General features: G+C 45.9%; 1 protein-coding gene across 12 annotated transcripts in view; it reads left to right on the top strand.

Moving 5' to 3' along the window:
* Nucleotides 1–17,804, top strand: part of mical1 (microtubule associated monooxygenase, calponin and LIM domain containing 1) — a 204,904-nt gene that overhangs the window by 78,412 nt on the left and 108,688 nt on the right. For all 12 annotated transcript variants that reach the window (XM_038819533.1, XM_038819540.1, XM_038819539.1 and 9 more), the window contains 5 exons: nt 382–537; nt 1,955–2,055; nt 2,813–3,070; nt 5,453–5,568; nt 15,543–15,669. In XM_038819533.1, the coding sequence (XP_038675461.1) occupies nt 382–537; nt 1,955–2,055; nt 2,813–3,070; nt 5,453–5,568; nt 15,543–15,669 (758 nt within the window). The remainder of the gene's footprint in view (nt 1–381; nt 538–1,954; nt 2,056–2,812; nt 3,071–5,452; nt 5,569–15,542; nt 15,670–17,804) is intronic.

Genomic DNA, 17,804 nt, shown 5'->3' with positions numbered 1-17,804 from the left:
TGACGTTAACAAGGCAGCTGGATAGGAAATGACACACAAACCACCCCTCTCACCAAAAACGAGAAAATGACACTCGGTCAACCTTGCAAAATAAGATACAAATGATCAATTAGTTTAGAATGTTGGTAGTTTGGGGGTGGAGGTGGCGCACAGTGGTAAATGCATTCTGCTTGCTAATTTCTCATTCTACCGTGACCATCATGAGCCCACCCTAGTCTGAGTTTGTTTCATGCCACAGTGAGTGGCACTATAACCACTGAAGGGTAATCAGCATTTCTATTTCTAGTCTCCTCACCTTTCCATACATGGGGCTACATTAATGGGAGTCGGGTTGTCTTGAAACACCATCAACTCAGTGAGTTCCATGTGTGAAACCTGCAGGATTCAAGAAGAAGGAAATGAGAGGAAAACTGGCAATTGGGATCACGGCCAATTTCATTAACCACCACAGCACTGCCGAGGCCAAAGTTGAAGAAATTAGTGGAGTCGCTTATCTCTACAACCAGAAATTCTTCCAACAGCTTCGCAAGGACACAGGTCAGGAGCGTGTGCCCCAATAGAGGATTCACTTACCACTGACAGCACTGGGAATTAAACATGTTTCTCTCTTACAGCTGCCTTGCTGACTGTTGAGGTTCCAGCTCTGGGTATTTGGGAGCAATCCTAATTCACTGGAATCATACCAGGGCTAAAATGGTTTACATTTAAAAGAACAAGTTGCATAGACTGGGTCATCTATTCACTTGAATGTAAAAGGTTGAGGGATGAACTATTTGAGAGAGGAGAGGGGGCTTGGGTTGAAGAGGCATCAAACTCAACCTAGACATCCTTCAAAGCCCACACCTCCTCCACTTCAATACCCATCCCTCCCCCACAAAATGCCATAGCTCAACTCTCCAACACTCCTCTAATTCAAGCACACCTCACGCAACTCCAACACCCTCTGCCCCAACTCAAATCCCCCATCTCCAATGCCAACATCTATTTCCCAACCAGAGCAGCCCCTCCTCTACCAGAACAGCCCCTCCTCTACCAGAATAGCCTCATTTTTTGTTTCAAGTTTTTCGATTAAGGGACAAGTGTGGCCAATCCAGCTACCTTGCGCATCTTTGCGTTGTGGGGGTGAAACCCATGCAGACACGGGGAGAATGTGCAAACTCCACACAGACAGTGGCCCGGGGCCGGGATTGAAGCTGGGTCCTTGCCGCTATGAGGCAGCAGTGCTAACCACTGCACCACAGTGCTGGCCGAACAGCCCTTCCTCAACCAGAACAGCCTCTCCTCAATCCCACAGCACCCTCATCCAAGCCACGACAGCCCCTCCTGCCCCCAAAGCATCATTAGCTTCCCTCATCCTAACCACAACTCTCCCCTTCCCCTTCATACACTCCTTGCAAGCGTCCACATCCACTTTTCTACTCTCCACCCATCACTATCCAGTACCTCAACCCATTAATCTCTCTCTTTCCAAGGTACCCGTGCATTGGCAAATTCCTTCCATTCGTTGTACTAATGATATTTTGGAAGATCACAACACTTGTAGAGATCCGAAGGCAGGGGCAGAATAACAGGTGCACCTGTTTTTACCCATGGCCTTCAGGTACATAGGGAATGTGAGCTTGGGGCTTATGACAAAAACAATCTGAAATTGTGCCCTCTGCCCACTCCAGTTTTGCTGTAATCTGCAGGAGTGATAGATTCACCAGCCGAGAAGGAGAGGGACGTGACTGTCACCTCGCTGTGCCTAATGTCGCTAATAAGAAAACCACTTCCTTCTGGGAAGTGCCTCTGTATCATGTGAGACTTTCCCATTGAGGGTGCATGGGTCCATAACAACAGTGACCTCTTAAAACATAACTGTAATTAGATCAAAATGTATGACCATTTCAAAAGTGTCCTGTGCACTGTGAGATTCTATTAAATGACCCATATGAATTTTGTGTTTGACAACCAGGAATTGACTTGGAAAACATTGTTTACTACAAAGGTGACACTCATTATTTTGTGATGACGGCAAAAAAACAGAGTCTGCTGAAGTATGGCGTCATTAATCAGGTGAAGCCCATTTAGTTTCTTGTGTGTCTTGTTTCTGGAGGGCTCCATAAACTACTAGACTGTAAAAAATGGGAATAGATCACCGAGAGATACAAGGGGGTGACTACCTTCACAGGCAGCAGTCCCGAATGGGTGATAGGAAATAGGCCGCCCGTCTTTTACCTTGCTCTATTATTCTTGTCAAATTCAATTTGCCAAACTGCTGTTGCCCATTTTTGTGTTCCTGACTGAGACTATTTGTCTTGTGATGATGCTACATCTTCCTGATGAATAGACAGTAGGCCTCTGCACCTCTCTCAAATGGTCCTTCTTCACGGCTACGCCTTGACACTGAGTGGTGTCAAGCTATCTGACAGCAAGGACCTTTCCACATCATACCATTTGGGACGGCATGGTGGCACAATGATTAGCAATGCTGCTTCACAGTGCCAGGGATCCAGGTTCAATTCCAGCCTTAGATAACTGTCTGTGCTGAGTCTGCACATTCTCCCCGTGTCTGCGTGGGTTTCCTCCTGGTTCTCCGGTTTCCTCCCACAGTCCAAAGATGTGTAGGTTAGATGGATTGGCCATGATAAATTGCCCCTTAGGAATGTATTGTTTCGGTTATGGGATTAGGGTGGTGTGGGTAGGGGAGTGGACCTGGCTAGGATGCTCTTTCGGAGGGTCGGTGCAGACTCGATGTGCCGAATGGCCTCTTTCTGCACTGTAGGGATTTTATGATTCTGGTTCTAAAGCAAAATCTGTCTCACTTTGACAGGACAGGCAAGATGCAGATTCCTTATTGTCTGCGCAGAATGTCAATTCTGAATCTCTCCTACGTTATGCTCACGAGGCTGCGCGTTTCTCCACAAATTACCAACTTCAAGATCTGGAATTTGCCAAGAATCACCGTGGAGAGCCGGACGTGGCCATGTTTGATTTCACCTGCATGTACAGGTCGGAGAACGCCGCTCTGGTGAAGGAGCGACATGGGCACCGGTTGCTGGTTGCCCTGGTGGGAGACTGCCTGGTGGAGGTGAGTGTGTGCTGGTTACAAAAGGGTGCCTTAGTTTGGTAGAGTTTTATATTGGGACCACTGGCATTGGAATGGATTGGAATTGATGGGTCCATTGGGATCAGTCTATCCAGTGAGACTGGTCCATCTGGGACTGATCCGTTCATTTGGACTGGTTGGAAATACTACATCTGGGCTGACTACATAGAATTACATTTTCACATGTTTGATGGTATGCCAGTTCCCCTCTGGTACCCCTGCCCAAATGGTTATTCTCCGTGTATCAACTTTTGGTAAATGTTGAAAGCTATTCCACCACATCTACCTCGCAGGCCAGTGCAATCCTTTTATCAGCTGAGATCCACATAGGGACACCTCCAGTCGGTATAATTGGATTTTGATCAGGAGTGGTAACAGCAGGCAATTTACTTACAAGAGTTGCACATGGAGCTTTCCTGACCAGTTGGTCACTGGATAGCCTGGCAAAAAGAGTTCGCGGAATCGGTTACACAAGTCAATGTTAACAGGATAGAGATTTTCTCAAGAGGTTCCACTCACCCTTACTTGAAGTATACTCGCTAACCCATCAGGCAGTCTTACTTTAGCAAGAGAATAGAACCAATCCACCAGCTGCTATGGTGTGATTTTAACCTATATCCTCAAAGCATTAGCCTGGGCCTCTGGATTATGTGTTCAATGATATTACCACTACGCCCTCTTCTTCGCCAATCCCACTCCTTCAGCTGGTTTTACAGAAAGTACCTTCCTGCACCTCATGCTTATCTTCTCAGGGGGCAAAGGTTTAAGGTCCGTGGGGTAAAGTTTAGAAGAGATGTGCGAGGTAGGTTTTTTACGCAGAGGGTGATGAGTGCCTGGAACGCGTTGCCAGGGGAGGTTGTAGAAGCAGATACATTAACAGCATTCAAAAGGCAACTTGACGAAAACATGGATAGGATGGGTATAGAGGGATATGGCACAAGGAAGTGCCGAGGAGTTTCGCCAATGTTGGTTTCAAGATCAGTACAGGCTTGGAGGGCCTAAGGGCCTATTCCTGTGCTGTATTGTTCTTTGTTCTCATTTCCCTCAGATCCTGGTCTCTGGAAGGATGCTGGGTTCCACCCTAGAACAGGGAGCTCCAGGGCGTAAAGCATGCCTGTGTTCCAACATGCTGGAACAAGAGGCCTTGACCCGATGGTGGATTTAACCAGTTAAATCAGTTCCCAGTGAGACCCGACATTAATACAAACAGTGGATAATGATAGAGGGAAATGGCCCTCTGGATCCACCCGCCCTCTCCTGCACAATGCACGCGGTACCTTGTACTTCAGCATATCTGTACCTCACACTCAACACCTGACCCAAAACCATGTGATCTTCTGGAAGAGTCAAAATCTCAAAAGCGAGAAATTAAACAATTTGGGGGATTCTTCTCTGATTCCCCATGGCAATTGAAACAAGTCGAGGAGACTGTGGCTTAAAGAAATTGAGCAAATCATTGCCCAGTGCATGAGCCAGAGGCCTATTCCAGAGGTTCACTGTTCTCTGGGAAAAGAGTCACCTCCTGATGTCTAACCTGGACCGCCTTTGAAACAACTGAAACTCATGACCCTGCTCCTCCCTAATCTATTTTATTGGAAGTCAACTGGAATATTATCTATTCACTTAATTATTTTATAATTCTCGATCAAATCAGCCTTTAATCTATACTCTTCTAAAGTCATGTCCCAATTCTTTCCATCTAATTGATAGCTAAGATTCTACAGACTGGGAATCAGCCTAGTGTCCATCCTCTGTACTCTTTACAAAACCTCAAGGGCGAGGCCCCATGGTGAGAGAGCATAACTGGACAATGTGTTCTGATGCCTGATGAAGGTCATGTATATAATAGTACGTTTTGATTTAATAGTCAATTGTCTTATAAATGCACACCGACACCCACATGCATCCCTACTTCGCTTGTAAACTTGAAAAATAACTTTATTCTGGCCCAGAATCTGGTCCCTGGCAGATTTTGTCAACACAGCCCCTATTGAGACTTCCACCCCATCCCCAAACTCAGACCTGAAGTTGACATTATAGATTGGAGTCTGTGGGGAAGCTAAAACAGCTCCCCATTTCCTTCCTGCTGGTGTCCTGCTTAAAAGAACTGGTTAATATGTGGCGTGATGAGGGATGGTGAGGAAGTGGGATTGGTGACAGTAAGTGACACCTGTTAACCCCCCTGTCCAGTTTCCACCAAGTAAGGGCAGTTCAAATCGGGGCCAAAATTGTGATTAACTGACCAAGCTGATAATAGCAGCTTCTAAGCTGAATTCTAAGTCTTCCTGTCATGTGCCATTTACCTTGACATTTGCAGTATGTAAATGAAGACGTTACCACTTGTTCTCTCAATTTTATTTTCAGCCCTTCTGGCCGCTTGGGACTGGAATCGCACGAGGATTCCTTGCGGCATTTGATGCTGCATGGTTAGTGCGGAAATGGAGTATGGGGATCACCCCTCTGGAGCTATTGGCTGAGAGGTAAGATGGACACGGGTTTGAATGCATTGCCATTGACATTTTCTTTGGGCTGTTTCTAACCAAGGTTCAGATGGTTGTCCTGCTTAAAGCATGAAATTTGTCTCGCATGCTCACTCACGGTAAGTTGAATAAGTACAGCCTGGGCTGCCAGTTGGACCAGACTCAGCTCAGCTGACCTCAGTATCATTTGGTTGGTGGGAGAAGGGGACATTGGGCAGACTCCCGTTCCTGTTCACTGTCTACTGGGAATGTGTGGTGATGCATATTGGATGAGTTGGGGTTGGGATGTATTGGGTTGTCCTAAAACAGTGTCAGAGTCAACCAACAGGTATGGTCCAAGCACAATAATGAACAAAATCCATTGCCAGGAAAGGTCCGGCTCCATCCACAGTCCATGTATAATTCTTTAACTGTGGGCTTCCCAACAACTATCTGTTGATGTTCTGCCTTAAGGGACATTTATGTTCATTCCCCTACGTCCCTTAACATTGTGGTTAGCACTGCTACCTCACATTGCCAGGGCCCCGAGTTCGATTCCGATCTTGGGTGACTGTGTGGAGTTTGTACCTTCTCCCTGTGTCTGCGTGGGTTTTCTCTGGGTGCTCCAGTTTCCTCCCACAGTCCAAAGACGTGCAGGTTAGGTGGATTGGCCATGATAAATTGCCCCTTAGTGTTTAGAGGTGTGTAAGTTAACTGGAGTTACAGGGACAGGACGGGGGAAGTGGGCCACAGTAAAGTGTTCTTTTGCAGGGTCAGTGCAGACATGATGGGTTGAATTGTCTCCTTCTGCACTGTAGAGATCTATGAAATCTTGAGTGAAGTGTTGAGGGAAGAACCATACATGGAACCATGCTCTGCCGCAGGGAAAAAAACTGGGGGGGAAAAAAGGTCATGGTGAATATTTAGCATCACAAGAAGTGAGCGAATATAAAAATCTGATTGAAAGAAACGGTGGCTTCCAAGAACAAGGCATATAACAACATAAACCGTGGCGATTAAATGTTGCTGAGCTCAAATCCATTACACCTGGAGATTTTGAGAAATATCTCGGAGTTCGAGTGGATCCTTGGGAAAGAATAATGCAAGACAAGGGGTAGCACGGTGGCACAGTGGTTAACATTGCTGCCTCACAGCGCCAGGGATGGGTGGGATTCCGACCTCGGGTGACTGTCTGTGTGGTGTTTACAATACTCCCCCCCCCCCCCCCCCCCCCCCCCCCCCCCCCCCGTCTACGTGGATTTCCTCTGGTTTCCTGCCACTGTCCAAAGTGTCCCGATTAGGTTGCTTGGCCATGCTAAGTTGGCCCTAGCTGGGGTTATGGGGATAATGTGGGTTTGGGCTGAGATAGGGTGCTTTTTTAGAGGGTTGGTGCAGACTTAATGGACTGAATGGCCTCCTTCTCCACTGTTGGGATTCTATGACAAATCGGAGTTGAACCTGTAGATTTGGATAGACAACCTCATGTTAACATCCACTAAAGACAACCCAACGATATGAGATTTTAAAAACAAACAAGTTTTCTAGTATGCTAACGTTTGATTTTAACAGAGATGCCACAGAACATTTTAATCAAGTTTGATATTATTAAAAAGAATATTCTACACTTTCTTGTCGATGTTGCAAGTCCAGCTGACCCAGACTCAGAGACATCTGTCACCAAAGTTTCTGAGCTCTTATCAATAAACAAAAAAACTGTTATGTAGCATTGCTGAGAAAATTTTTTAAAATATGTTTTAATTCGGTTTAATTTTTTTTACAAATAGCACAAACAACAAACTAATTTTCAATGCAAAACAGCTGCAGTATAGAACAAGAATTATTGCAAATTTAAGAATAAAATAAATGTTTCCTCATAATACAAACAAAGAAAAAGTAAATAATTTATCCTCTATTCCCAGCAACCCTCACAGCTGACAGTGACTAGTTCCTTGAAAAAGAACTAGTGACACCTCAGGAAGAATCTCTCATCAGAATCCCTGATAGTAAATTTTTCTCAAGATGTAAAAAGGACATTAAGTCCTCCAAACAGTAAGGGTCACTAGGTGGGGCAGGAAACCTCCAGCCAAGCAGTAACCGCCTCCAGGCTATCAATGAGGTAAAGGCAATAATGCCCACCTCAACCCCAGAGTGAATCACCAGAGAGTCTGAAACTCCAAATATGGACACCAGTGGGCATGGCTGGGATTCTAACCGGAGAATATTCGACATAGTCTTAAAAAAATGAAACCCAATGCCCCCGGAAGGTAGGGAGGTGGAGGTAGTGATCGCAATGGATGCAGAAAAGGCTTTTGATTGGGTAGAATGGGATTATCTGTGGGAGGTACTGGGACGGTTCGGATTTGGGCGGGGCTTTATTGACTGGTCTGGTTGCTGTATCAGGCTCCTGTGGCGAGCGTACGGACGAATTGGGGGGGGGGAGGGGAGGGGTGGAGCACAGAGTCTCGCTCTATGCAGATGACCTGCTTCTGTATGTATCAGACCCAAGAGAGGGGATGGAAGAAATCATGAGGATTCTTGGGGAATTTGACTGTTTTTCAGGGTATAAGCTAAATATGGGGAAAAGTGAGATGTTTGCGGTCCAGGCGAGGGGACAGGAGAGGCAATTGGAGGAGCTGCCGCTTAGATTAGTAGGGGGAAGCTTTAGGTACCTGGGCATTCAAGTGGCGCGGGAATGGGACAAGCTGCATAAATTAAATCTGGCCCGACAAGTAGACCAAATGGAGGATGATGTTTGGAGATGGGATGCGCTTCCGTTGTCATTGGCTGGGAGGGTGCAGACGGTGAAGATGACGGTCCTCCCAAGATTCCTGTTCGTGTTTCAATGTCTCCCCATCTTTATTCCGCGGTCCTTTTTTAAACGGGTCAACAAAGTGATCACTGGCTTCGTTTGGGCGGCCAAGACCCCGCGAGTAAGGGAGGTATTACTTGAGCGGAGTCGGGGAGAGGGCGGGCTGGTGCTGCCAAATTTTAGTAACTATTACTGGGCGGCGAATATAGCCATAATCGGAAAGTGGGTTGTAGGGGATGGGTCGGCATGGGAGCGTATGGAGGCGGTTTCATGCAAGGGCACCAGTCTGGGGGCATTGGTAACTGCGCCCTGCCGTTCCCGCTGGCACGGTACTCCACCAGCCCCATAGTGATGGCAGCCCTGAGAGTCTGGGGGCAATGGAGGAGACATGTGGGAGCAGAGGGAGCATCGGTCTGGTCCCCAATCTGTAATAATCACCGGTTTACCCCGGGAAGTATGGATGGGGGATTCCAGATATGGCAGAGAGCAGGGATTGGGAGGACAACGCTGCAGACTCTTGCTCACCAAGATAAAGGCAGAATCAATTTGTTAACCTTGCTAAAAATGGATTTTGGCAGGAAATGCGGAGGCATTGAAAGAAAAAGAAAAATCTGAGGAGTATATTAATTTTTATTGTTTGAATCCTCCTAGCCAAAGACAAAGAAAGGTTGTTCCATCTCTCTAGCTTAGTTCTAACATTTTTGATCAGGCTGGAAAAGTTCAATTTGTGAAGTGAGGTCTAAATGGGCTCATCTTCCAGGGGTGACTGGAAAACATTTACTCTTACCTAGATTTAATTTATAGCCAGAGAAGGAGCCAACAGTATTAAGTGTCTTCATTATGCCACTGATAGAGGGAAATGAGTCTGTAATATATAAAAGTAAGTCACCTGCATAAAGAGATACCCGATGTTCCACCCTGTCCCGATCAATACCCCTCCATTGATTGGAAGCTCTCAGGATTATAGTTTGAATTGAGTGGAGTCGGGGAGAGGGCGGACTGGCGCTGCCAAATTTTAGTAACTATTGCCAGGGCGAATGAAAATGGAGAGATGGGCAGCCCTGCCTAGTGCCCTTATTCAAAGGGAAATAATCAGAATATAAAGTATTTCTGTGACGCTGGCAATGGAGTCATTGTACAACAAACGGATCCATGAAACACCTCTTCGGTCAAACCCGATTCTTCCAAGATTCCCAAACAAATAGTCCCATTCTACCTTCTTAGAATCGTAGAATCATAACTTTTACAGTGCAGAAGGAGGCCATTCAGCCCATCGCATCTGCACCGGCCCTTGGAAGGAGCACCCCACCCAAGCCCACACTTCCAACCTATCCCTGTAACCCAGTAACCCCACCTATCCTTTTATGGACATTAAGGGCAATTTAGCACAGCGAATCCACCTAACCTGCACATCTTGAGACTGTGGGAGGAAACCAGACCACCCAGAGGAAACCCACGCAGACACGGAGAGAATGTGCAGACTCTGCACAAGACAGTGACCCAAGCCAGGAATTGAACCCGGATCCCAGGAGCCGGAAGCAACTGTGCTAACCACTGTGCTATTGCGTTGCCCTCTGTGCTACCATGCTGCCTGTCAAATGCTTTCTCTGCATCTAAAGATATCACTTCTGGCTCAGATGCTTCTGACAAAGCCTAGGCCATCTCCGATGGGACAAAAGATTTTGGTTTTGATCAATCCAATTTTGGGTCCGAAACACAGTTCAGTTCGCCTCCGATAGCATTGTGGATAGCACAATTGCTTCACAGCTCCAGGGTCCCAGCTTCGATTCCGGCTTGGGTCACTGTCTGTGCGGAGTATGCACATCCTCCCTGTGTGTGCGTGGGTTTCCTCCGGGTGCTCCGGTTTCCTCCCACAGTCCAAAGATGTGCAGGTTAGGTGGATTCACCATGATAAATTGCCCTTAGTGTCCAAAATTGCACTTAGTGTTGGATGGGGTTACTAGGTTATGGGGATAGGGTGGAGGTGTTGACCTTGGGTAGGGTGCTCTTTCCAAGAGCTGGTGCAGACGTGATGGGCCAAATGGCCTCCTTCTGCACTGTAAATTCTATTCGATTCGATTCCTAAAATAAGATGGCATGTGTCAAGGTTGGGAGGGAAGACAACAAATAATTGATCATCCCAATTAGGGGGTAGGTGTGGACCAGGACTGGGGTGTTCAATAGGAAGCCACAAGTGATTATTTATTGACCTTTGGGGGTCAGCCACAATCTGGGATGAGGAGAATTGGACTCTTTTATTGATTAAAATCACCGTGCCCCTGGCCCTGCTATTAAAACTAGAATGAAAAACTTGCCCAACCCATCTTATGCGCACCCTGGTCTGATCCTTAACGCAGAGGGGTCTCTTGCAAAGATTTAAAAAATCTGAATTTAGGCTCCTATGATGCATGAATGCTGAGGGGAGCACAGTGGCGCAATGGTTAGCACTAGTGCCTCACAGCGCCGAGGTCCCAGGTTCGCTCCCGGTTCTGGCTCACTGTCCGTGTGGAGTTTGCAGATTCTCCCCGTGTTTCCGTGGGTTTCGCCCCCACAACCCAAGATATGCAGGGTTGGTGAATTGCCCACGCTAATATGCCCCTTAATTTGAAAAAATTAATTGGGTACTCCAAATTTTTAAAAAGGATGCATGAATGCAGGGCCATTCAAACCCCTAATGTTCCAGGTAATCAGTTGGATTGGAGGTCCCCCGCCATCCCACAAACTGGAGTCAGCCATTGCCAAGGAGGGATGTTAAACAAAGGTCACTGAGAGAACAAAGCAAGAAGATCAACCCAAGTTGGCCACCGAGCCCAGTCAGGTGACTTGACAAAGAGAGACCAGCAAACCCCGTCAGCAGACTAAAACGAAAATCCACCCCACAATCCCCCCAACCCAAATACGCTATCGCAGTCACGCATAACCACACCCAAAGCCAATGGAACAATGGCAAACAATAACTTAACCAAAAACCTACAAAAAAAAACACAACTTAACACAAAATCTAAGCTCATTTTAAAAACTATTCTGAGCTGTAGAAAACCCATTAATATCGCTCTCGTTCACGAACACACCTTGTTAGCAGGGAGACTCCCAACTAGGGCATAAAAACCTAAATAATTTAGAGTGCTATGAGGGCGACCAAAAATTGCACCAAATCATAATAACAAAAAGAAAGGAAAGAGATTACTGTAGGGAATGAATAATAATAAAAATCCGTCATATACTGCTAAGGACATTAAGCATATGCCGAGACAACAGACATGAAAAGTGCACATACAATGAGCCATAAATCAAATTAAACAACACAAATTGTGCTTCTGGGCAAAGGAGACTGCATCTCCCAGCGAGTCAAAAAAATGTCCTTTTCACAGAATGTTACACGAAGGCGGGCTGGATAAATCATCCTGAAGTTGACTCCGTTCTTGTACAGGGAAGATTTAACTTTGTTAAAGGTGGCTCTTTTCCTCGCTAGGTCTACACTCTTGTCCTGGTATAACCTGATGGGAGTGACCTTCCCACATAAAATCCCGATGCTCTCTTGCCCATCGAAGCACCAACTCCTCCTTCAAGCTGTGAAACCTAGCGATTACAGCACGAGGAGGATCTCCAAAGTGAGGCTTGGGCCGAAGCGAACTATGGGCCTGGTCGAATTCTGGGGTTTGAAAGTACCATTTTGTGGAACAGGTCTGAGAAATATTGAGTAGAGGTGCAACCTTCCATCCGCTCTGGTAACCCCCAATATGAACATTTTGCCTTCTGGATTTCTTCTTCAGGTTGTCCAGCTTAGACGTTCATGTCCTATTCTTGTTTTTTAAAATAAATTTAGAGTACCCAATTAATTTTTTTTCAATTAAGGGGCAATTTAGCGTGGCCAATCCACTTAAATTGCACATCTTTTGGGTTGAGGGGGCGAAACCCACGCCAACACAGGGAGAATGTGCAAACTCCACACGAACAGCGACCCAGAGCCGGGATCGAACCTGGGACCTTGGCTCCATAACCACTGCACCACCGTGCTGTCCAATGTCCTGTTCTCCTTGATCACAGTGGCAAGGAGATGATCCTATCATTATGATCAGGCAGTGCAATCCCTATGCTCTTGATTGATCAGAGGTTATGGGGAGAAGGCAGGAGAATGGGGATGAGAAAATATCAGCCATGATTGAATGGCGGAGTAGACTCAATGGGCCGAGTGGCCTAATTCTGCTCCTATGTCTTATGGATTGTGACTCCTTGTGCTTCGATGGTCTGGCTTGTGATCTCACAAACCGAATAAATAGGTGCCAAGGCCTCCTCACTTGATCTTTCAAGATCCGCAGTCGAGTGTTGTTGGTATTTTTTGAGTTCAACCGCCAAACTTTTGCTGAGTTCTTCGGCCAGTAGTGAAGTGGCTTGAGAAGAAGCTTACTTCCAGTTGAACCTCCAGTTGAACTCAGGCCTCAGATTCTGAGTCTGTCATCGAATTTTGGACCGGTTCTTTTTTTCTCCTGCTTTGCCTGTCTTGGGCACCCCATACCTAAGGGAACACTATACTGATAACTTCTGAGTTATTTCAGTAAGTTAAAGACCTGTGGCGCTGGGAAAAAGTAGAGAAATGTCAGGTTTCCAGTGAGAGCCACCTCTTGCACATCTTGCCCTCACTTTGTGCCACCAGAAATCGCATTGCTGAAAAAAGGCACAGGTTGTCGAAGCTTTTCATCCTGCACTCATTAGGACAATATGCAAGAATACAAAATTGTAAAGGGAACAACAATCTGTACCGCCTGAGAAGACAACATTAATTTGTTGCCAAGTGGACTCTGATTTGTGGAGGTGTTGCCATGGAGAATGTACCCAGTTAATTAATGACTGACAGTTAACTGCTAAGCTTTGTTTAAATTCAAACCAAGCAGGTTGATTCAGATTGATCAAGGCATTGACCAATAAAATGTATGAAGGATTGGCTGTCACTTACTTTGTTCAGTTGAAAAAAGCACGATTCAGGGCCCTGTGCATTAGGCTTCTAGCACGTGTCAGTGAGCCACACTGATAATCTGAAATTGGTTGACAGTGTAATCTTTAGCACACTTCAGGTTTATTTAGTAAATGTTGTCCAATCACGGAATCACATTTAATGTAATGGCCAAACAGACATGCTGTTTATGATACTTCCCATCACACCGGCACTGAAATTCACACACCATATTACTCACTTGTCTGATTGGCAGAACATCTTTTTGGTTTGACAGCAACATCCTGTAAGTGCAAAACAGCAGTCCTGTTGCTACCGCGCTGTAGCAGTGTGAAACTGTTAGCTTCACATGTTCCTCAAATTTTTGAGATAGCCTCACCGTTCTGCACCCTCTTCCCATGCAGTATAAATTGTTGCTACCATTGCAATTTGATATTCTTGGGAATTTTTCTGATGAGTGCAAGATGAAAAGCTTCAACAACATGTGTCTTTTTTCAGTAATATTCAAGTGCTGCACTACCAAATGACTAGTTATTTAGCACTTTGCACAACCTCAAAACATTAGTTGCAGCATAGGCACTGTTGCAACATAGGAAACACAGCAACTAAACATGCGCACAGCGAGATATACAAATTGCAAAGTGATAGTGGCTGGATAATCTGTTTTTGACTGTTGGTTGAGGGATGAATGTTGGATGGATTTTGTTGTATTAATTGTGCTGAAGGCTTGTTGCAATCTTATCACTCCACCTCCTTGAGTTCAGGAGATTTGCAGGAATTGATCCAGGGTAATAGGGATTGAATAATTATAGAAGATAGAACAGTACAGCACAGTACAGGCCCTTCAGCCCATGATGCTGTGCCGGCCATTTATCCTAATCTAAGATCAACCTAACCTACACCCCTTCAATTTACTGCTGTCCACGCGCCTGTCTGAGAGTCGCTTAAATGTCCCTAATGACTCTGACTCCACCACCTCTGCTGGCAGTGCATTCCACACACCCACCACTCTCTGCGTAAAGAACCTACCTCTGACATCTCCCCTATACCTTCCTCCAATCACCTTAAAATTATGTCCCCTCGTGACAGCAACTTCTACCCTGGGGAAAAGTCTCTGGCTACCCACTCTATCCATGCCTCTCATCACCTTGTACACCTCTATCAAGTCACCTCTCTGCCTTCTTAGCTCCAGTGAGAAAAGCCCTAGCTCTCTCAGCCTTTCTTCATAAGACATGCCCTCCAGTCCAGGCAGTATCCTGGTAAATCTCCTCTGTACCCTCTCCAAAGCATCCACTTCCTTCCTATAATGAGGGCAACCAGAACTGGACACAATATTCCAAGTAAATATTCCAAATATTATTATGTTATTATTAGTAAATGAACAAGATCTCAGGAATGGTGAACAAAGAATCACAATTTGACTCTTCACAATTCCTTATTGTCCAAATCTAGGGCAACATAATTGGAAATGATAAAAATTAATAATAATCTTTATTAGTGTCACAAGTAGGCTTACATTAACACTGCAAGTTACTATGAAAATCCCCCAGTCGCCACACTATGACGCCTGTTCGGGTACACAGAGGGAGAATTCAGAATGTCCAATTCACCGAACAAGCATGTCTTTCAGGACGTGTGGGAGGAAACCGGAGCACCCGGTGGAAACCCACGCAGACACAGTGAGAACGTGCAGACTCCGCATAGACAGTGACCCAAGTCGGGAATCAAACCAGAGTCCCTGGTGCTGTGAAGCAACAGTGATAACCACTGTGCTACCGTGCTACATCCCAAAGTACTCTCCAGCCAAACAAAAAGTTTAGTGGTGGACACGACATTTGCCGATATGTTCCTGCTGAACGGGGTTCACGTCGATAAGTAGTGCCCATGGCTGACAAACTAAGGGAGGTTACTGTGAGAAAAGAACCCAATTAAACAACACTTAAGATTTACTTGAAAGGCTAGCAGTTTGTGGGAATGTTTCGAACCTGTGTAAATTTTATGTTTGAGATGTGAACATTTAAAAAAAAAACTTGCATGCCTTGAAGAACAGGAGTGAGTAAATTGTGTTAGCAACACTGAGGAAATGTCAGAGAAGCCCATTGAGCTTCAAAGATGAGGAGCTAATAAGAAATGGTTATTGGTCAAACTCAGGCGTTTCATTGATCAGGCACAGTTAGCTGCACTGAGGTTTCGAGTTGTGACGATGTGTTTTTCTTATTGAATGTCCTTTTCCAGAGAGAGCATCTATCAGCTGCTGTCTCAGACCACTCCTGGAAACACGAGCAAGAAGGTTACCCAGTACAGTATTGACCCACTCACTCGGTATCCCAACCTCAACCTCAGCTACTTCGCACCTAACCAGGTATGTGCCATAAGGCTCACCATTCATGAAGGTGTCAGTAATGGGATAGAATATATCTTCAGCATGTGAGCCTCACGCTAAGGGGTCAGCCATTTTGGACAGAGATGAGGAGATATCTCTTCACTCAAAGGGTTGTAAATATTTGGAATTCTCGATCCCATAGCGGTGTGGGGATTCAGTGGATGAATATATTCAAAGTTGAGAGTCATAGATCTTAACTTTTAAAGGAATCAAGTGATTTGTGAATCAACTGGGATGTGGAGCTGATTGATAAGCTCAGCCATAATCTTAATAAATATGGATGCGAGGTCATAAGACCTACTCCGGCTTTTATTTCTTCTGACGCCAAATGAAAATATAAATTGCTGAGTTCCTCATCTCAGCTGCTTGGATCCCCTTTTCCCCCTGTGGGGTAGGGGTCAAATGGAACCCTAGACCCTTCCTAAGTTACCGTTCAGATCTTCAAAGGTTCCTGGCACCCCCATTGACGCAGAATGCTGCCGGGCCCTCATAGCAAGAGAATGATGTGGAGGCCCTCACACTGAGAGAAAATGAAATACACCGTGAAAGAAGGTATGAGTTGGGGAAAGTGGCCCGTGCAGTGCTGATATGAGTGCGATGCTTATAACTACAGTGCCCTAGTGCAGTCAGTGCAATAGTTAAAATTCTCCCGAATACTGAGTGATTCAATAGCCTCGTTTGGTGACTTGGCTCTGAATGTCTCCACTGTGATGTCTCAGCTGATAGTATTTCACAATTGTTGCAAGGATATCTTGCAGGTTTATGAAATAATAACAGACATTGAAGTCTGGTGGCAAACCAAGGACTTGTAGCATTAAGGCATTCCATACCCTGCCTGAGGTCCCTCATTGCTGCATGGCACTGTAACCTGTTTAGAACTAACTTTAAAAAAAAATTTAGAGTACCCAATTCATTTTTTCCAATTAAGGGGCAATTTAGCAAGGCCAATCCGTCTTGCCTTTGGGTTGTGGGGCGAAACCCATGCAAACACGGAGAATGTGCAAACTCCAGACGGACAGTGACTCAGAGCCGGGATCAAACCTGGGACCTCAGCACTGTGAGGCAGCAGTGATAACCACTGCGCCACTGTGCTGCCCTCAGAACTAACTTTTTATCACTTTGTAATACTTTGAATTTTTATTTCATGCTAAATGGAAGTGAGAATGTAAGTTACAAAGAGCATCTTGGTGCTGTTTAATACCCTTGATACATTTTTGGCAGAGGTAGTGCCGAACTTCTCAAGAGTCATATCGGACTTGAAGCTTTGGGCATAGGATGTTCCACGACTTGCGTGATGTGTTTCACAATGGAGTAGTGCGCCATTGGCCGGTGGTGGCATCTTGTGGTCCCGCCGCTGTCACTGGGGCCTTCCCATTGAATGCACCTCCCAGCCGTTGCCGGTGGGAAACCACGGCAACGGTTCACCATTGGCGGGACTGGAAGTGATGCCTCTGGCGGAACACCCAGTCTCCTGTTTCTCCTTCCATTGATGCTGCTCAGACCGGCTGGTCGGCATTTTCCGTCTCCTTCCCACCCGGTGTGTTTTCCGATGGCAGAGGCGGCTTGCCTTTGGCTGTCGGTGGGAGGCCTATGGCGTTTTGTATTGCTCACCTGCCCTGCTGTGGGGGAGGTTCGCCTGGGTGGGGAGCACAATAACCTGCAACCGGGAAGAGCTGGAAAATCCCACTGGCTGTGTTTTTCTAGCAAGTGTTTTTATCCCATCAGCAGACTACTTGGATGCGATTCTCCTGAACGGAGACAAAGTGCTCCAACCAAGGGGAAAACCGGAGTGATTTTCCACACACTTGAGAACAAAGAGGCAACCTCTTAAAAAGAAACAGCGGTTAGAAAAACAGCTTTTCCTCTGAGTTAATGGATCTCTGCAGAGCTATTAAATAAGAAAAATAAGTAATTTTTATCCTCTCTTTGAAACTGCCTGGCCCTGGCAATTAGAAAACTTGTAAAAGGCAACAAATTCAATGTTAACAAAGCAGTTTGAAGCTATTTGGTTTCTAGGCAGACAAATAGGCTAGATAAAGTTAAAGGGCAATGAAATTGACTTGTGAGGGCAGCAGGATGGCGCAGTGGGTTAGCCCTGCTGCCTCACGGCGTCG

The sequence above is a fragment of the Scyliorhinus canicula genome, chromosome 15 (assembly GCF_902713615.1).
Source record: "Scyliorhinus canicula chromosome 15, sScyCan1.1, whole genome shotgun sequence".
Classification (NCBI taxonomy): domain Eukaryota; kingdom Metazoa; phylum Chordata; class Chondrichthyes; order Carcharhiniformes; family Scyliorhinidae; genus Scyliorhinus; species Scyliorhinus canicula.
The sequence above is the reverse complement of the archived record's forward strand: the minus strand, read 5'-3'. Positions and strand labels throughout refer to the sequence as shown.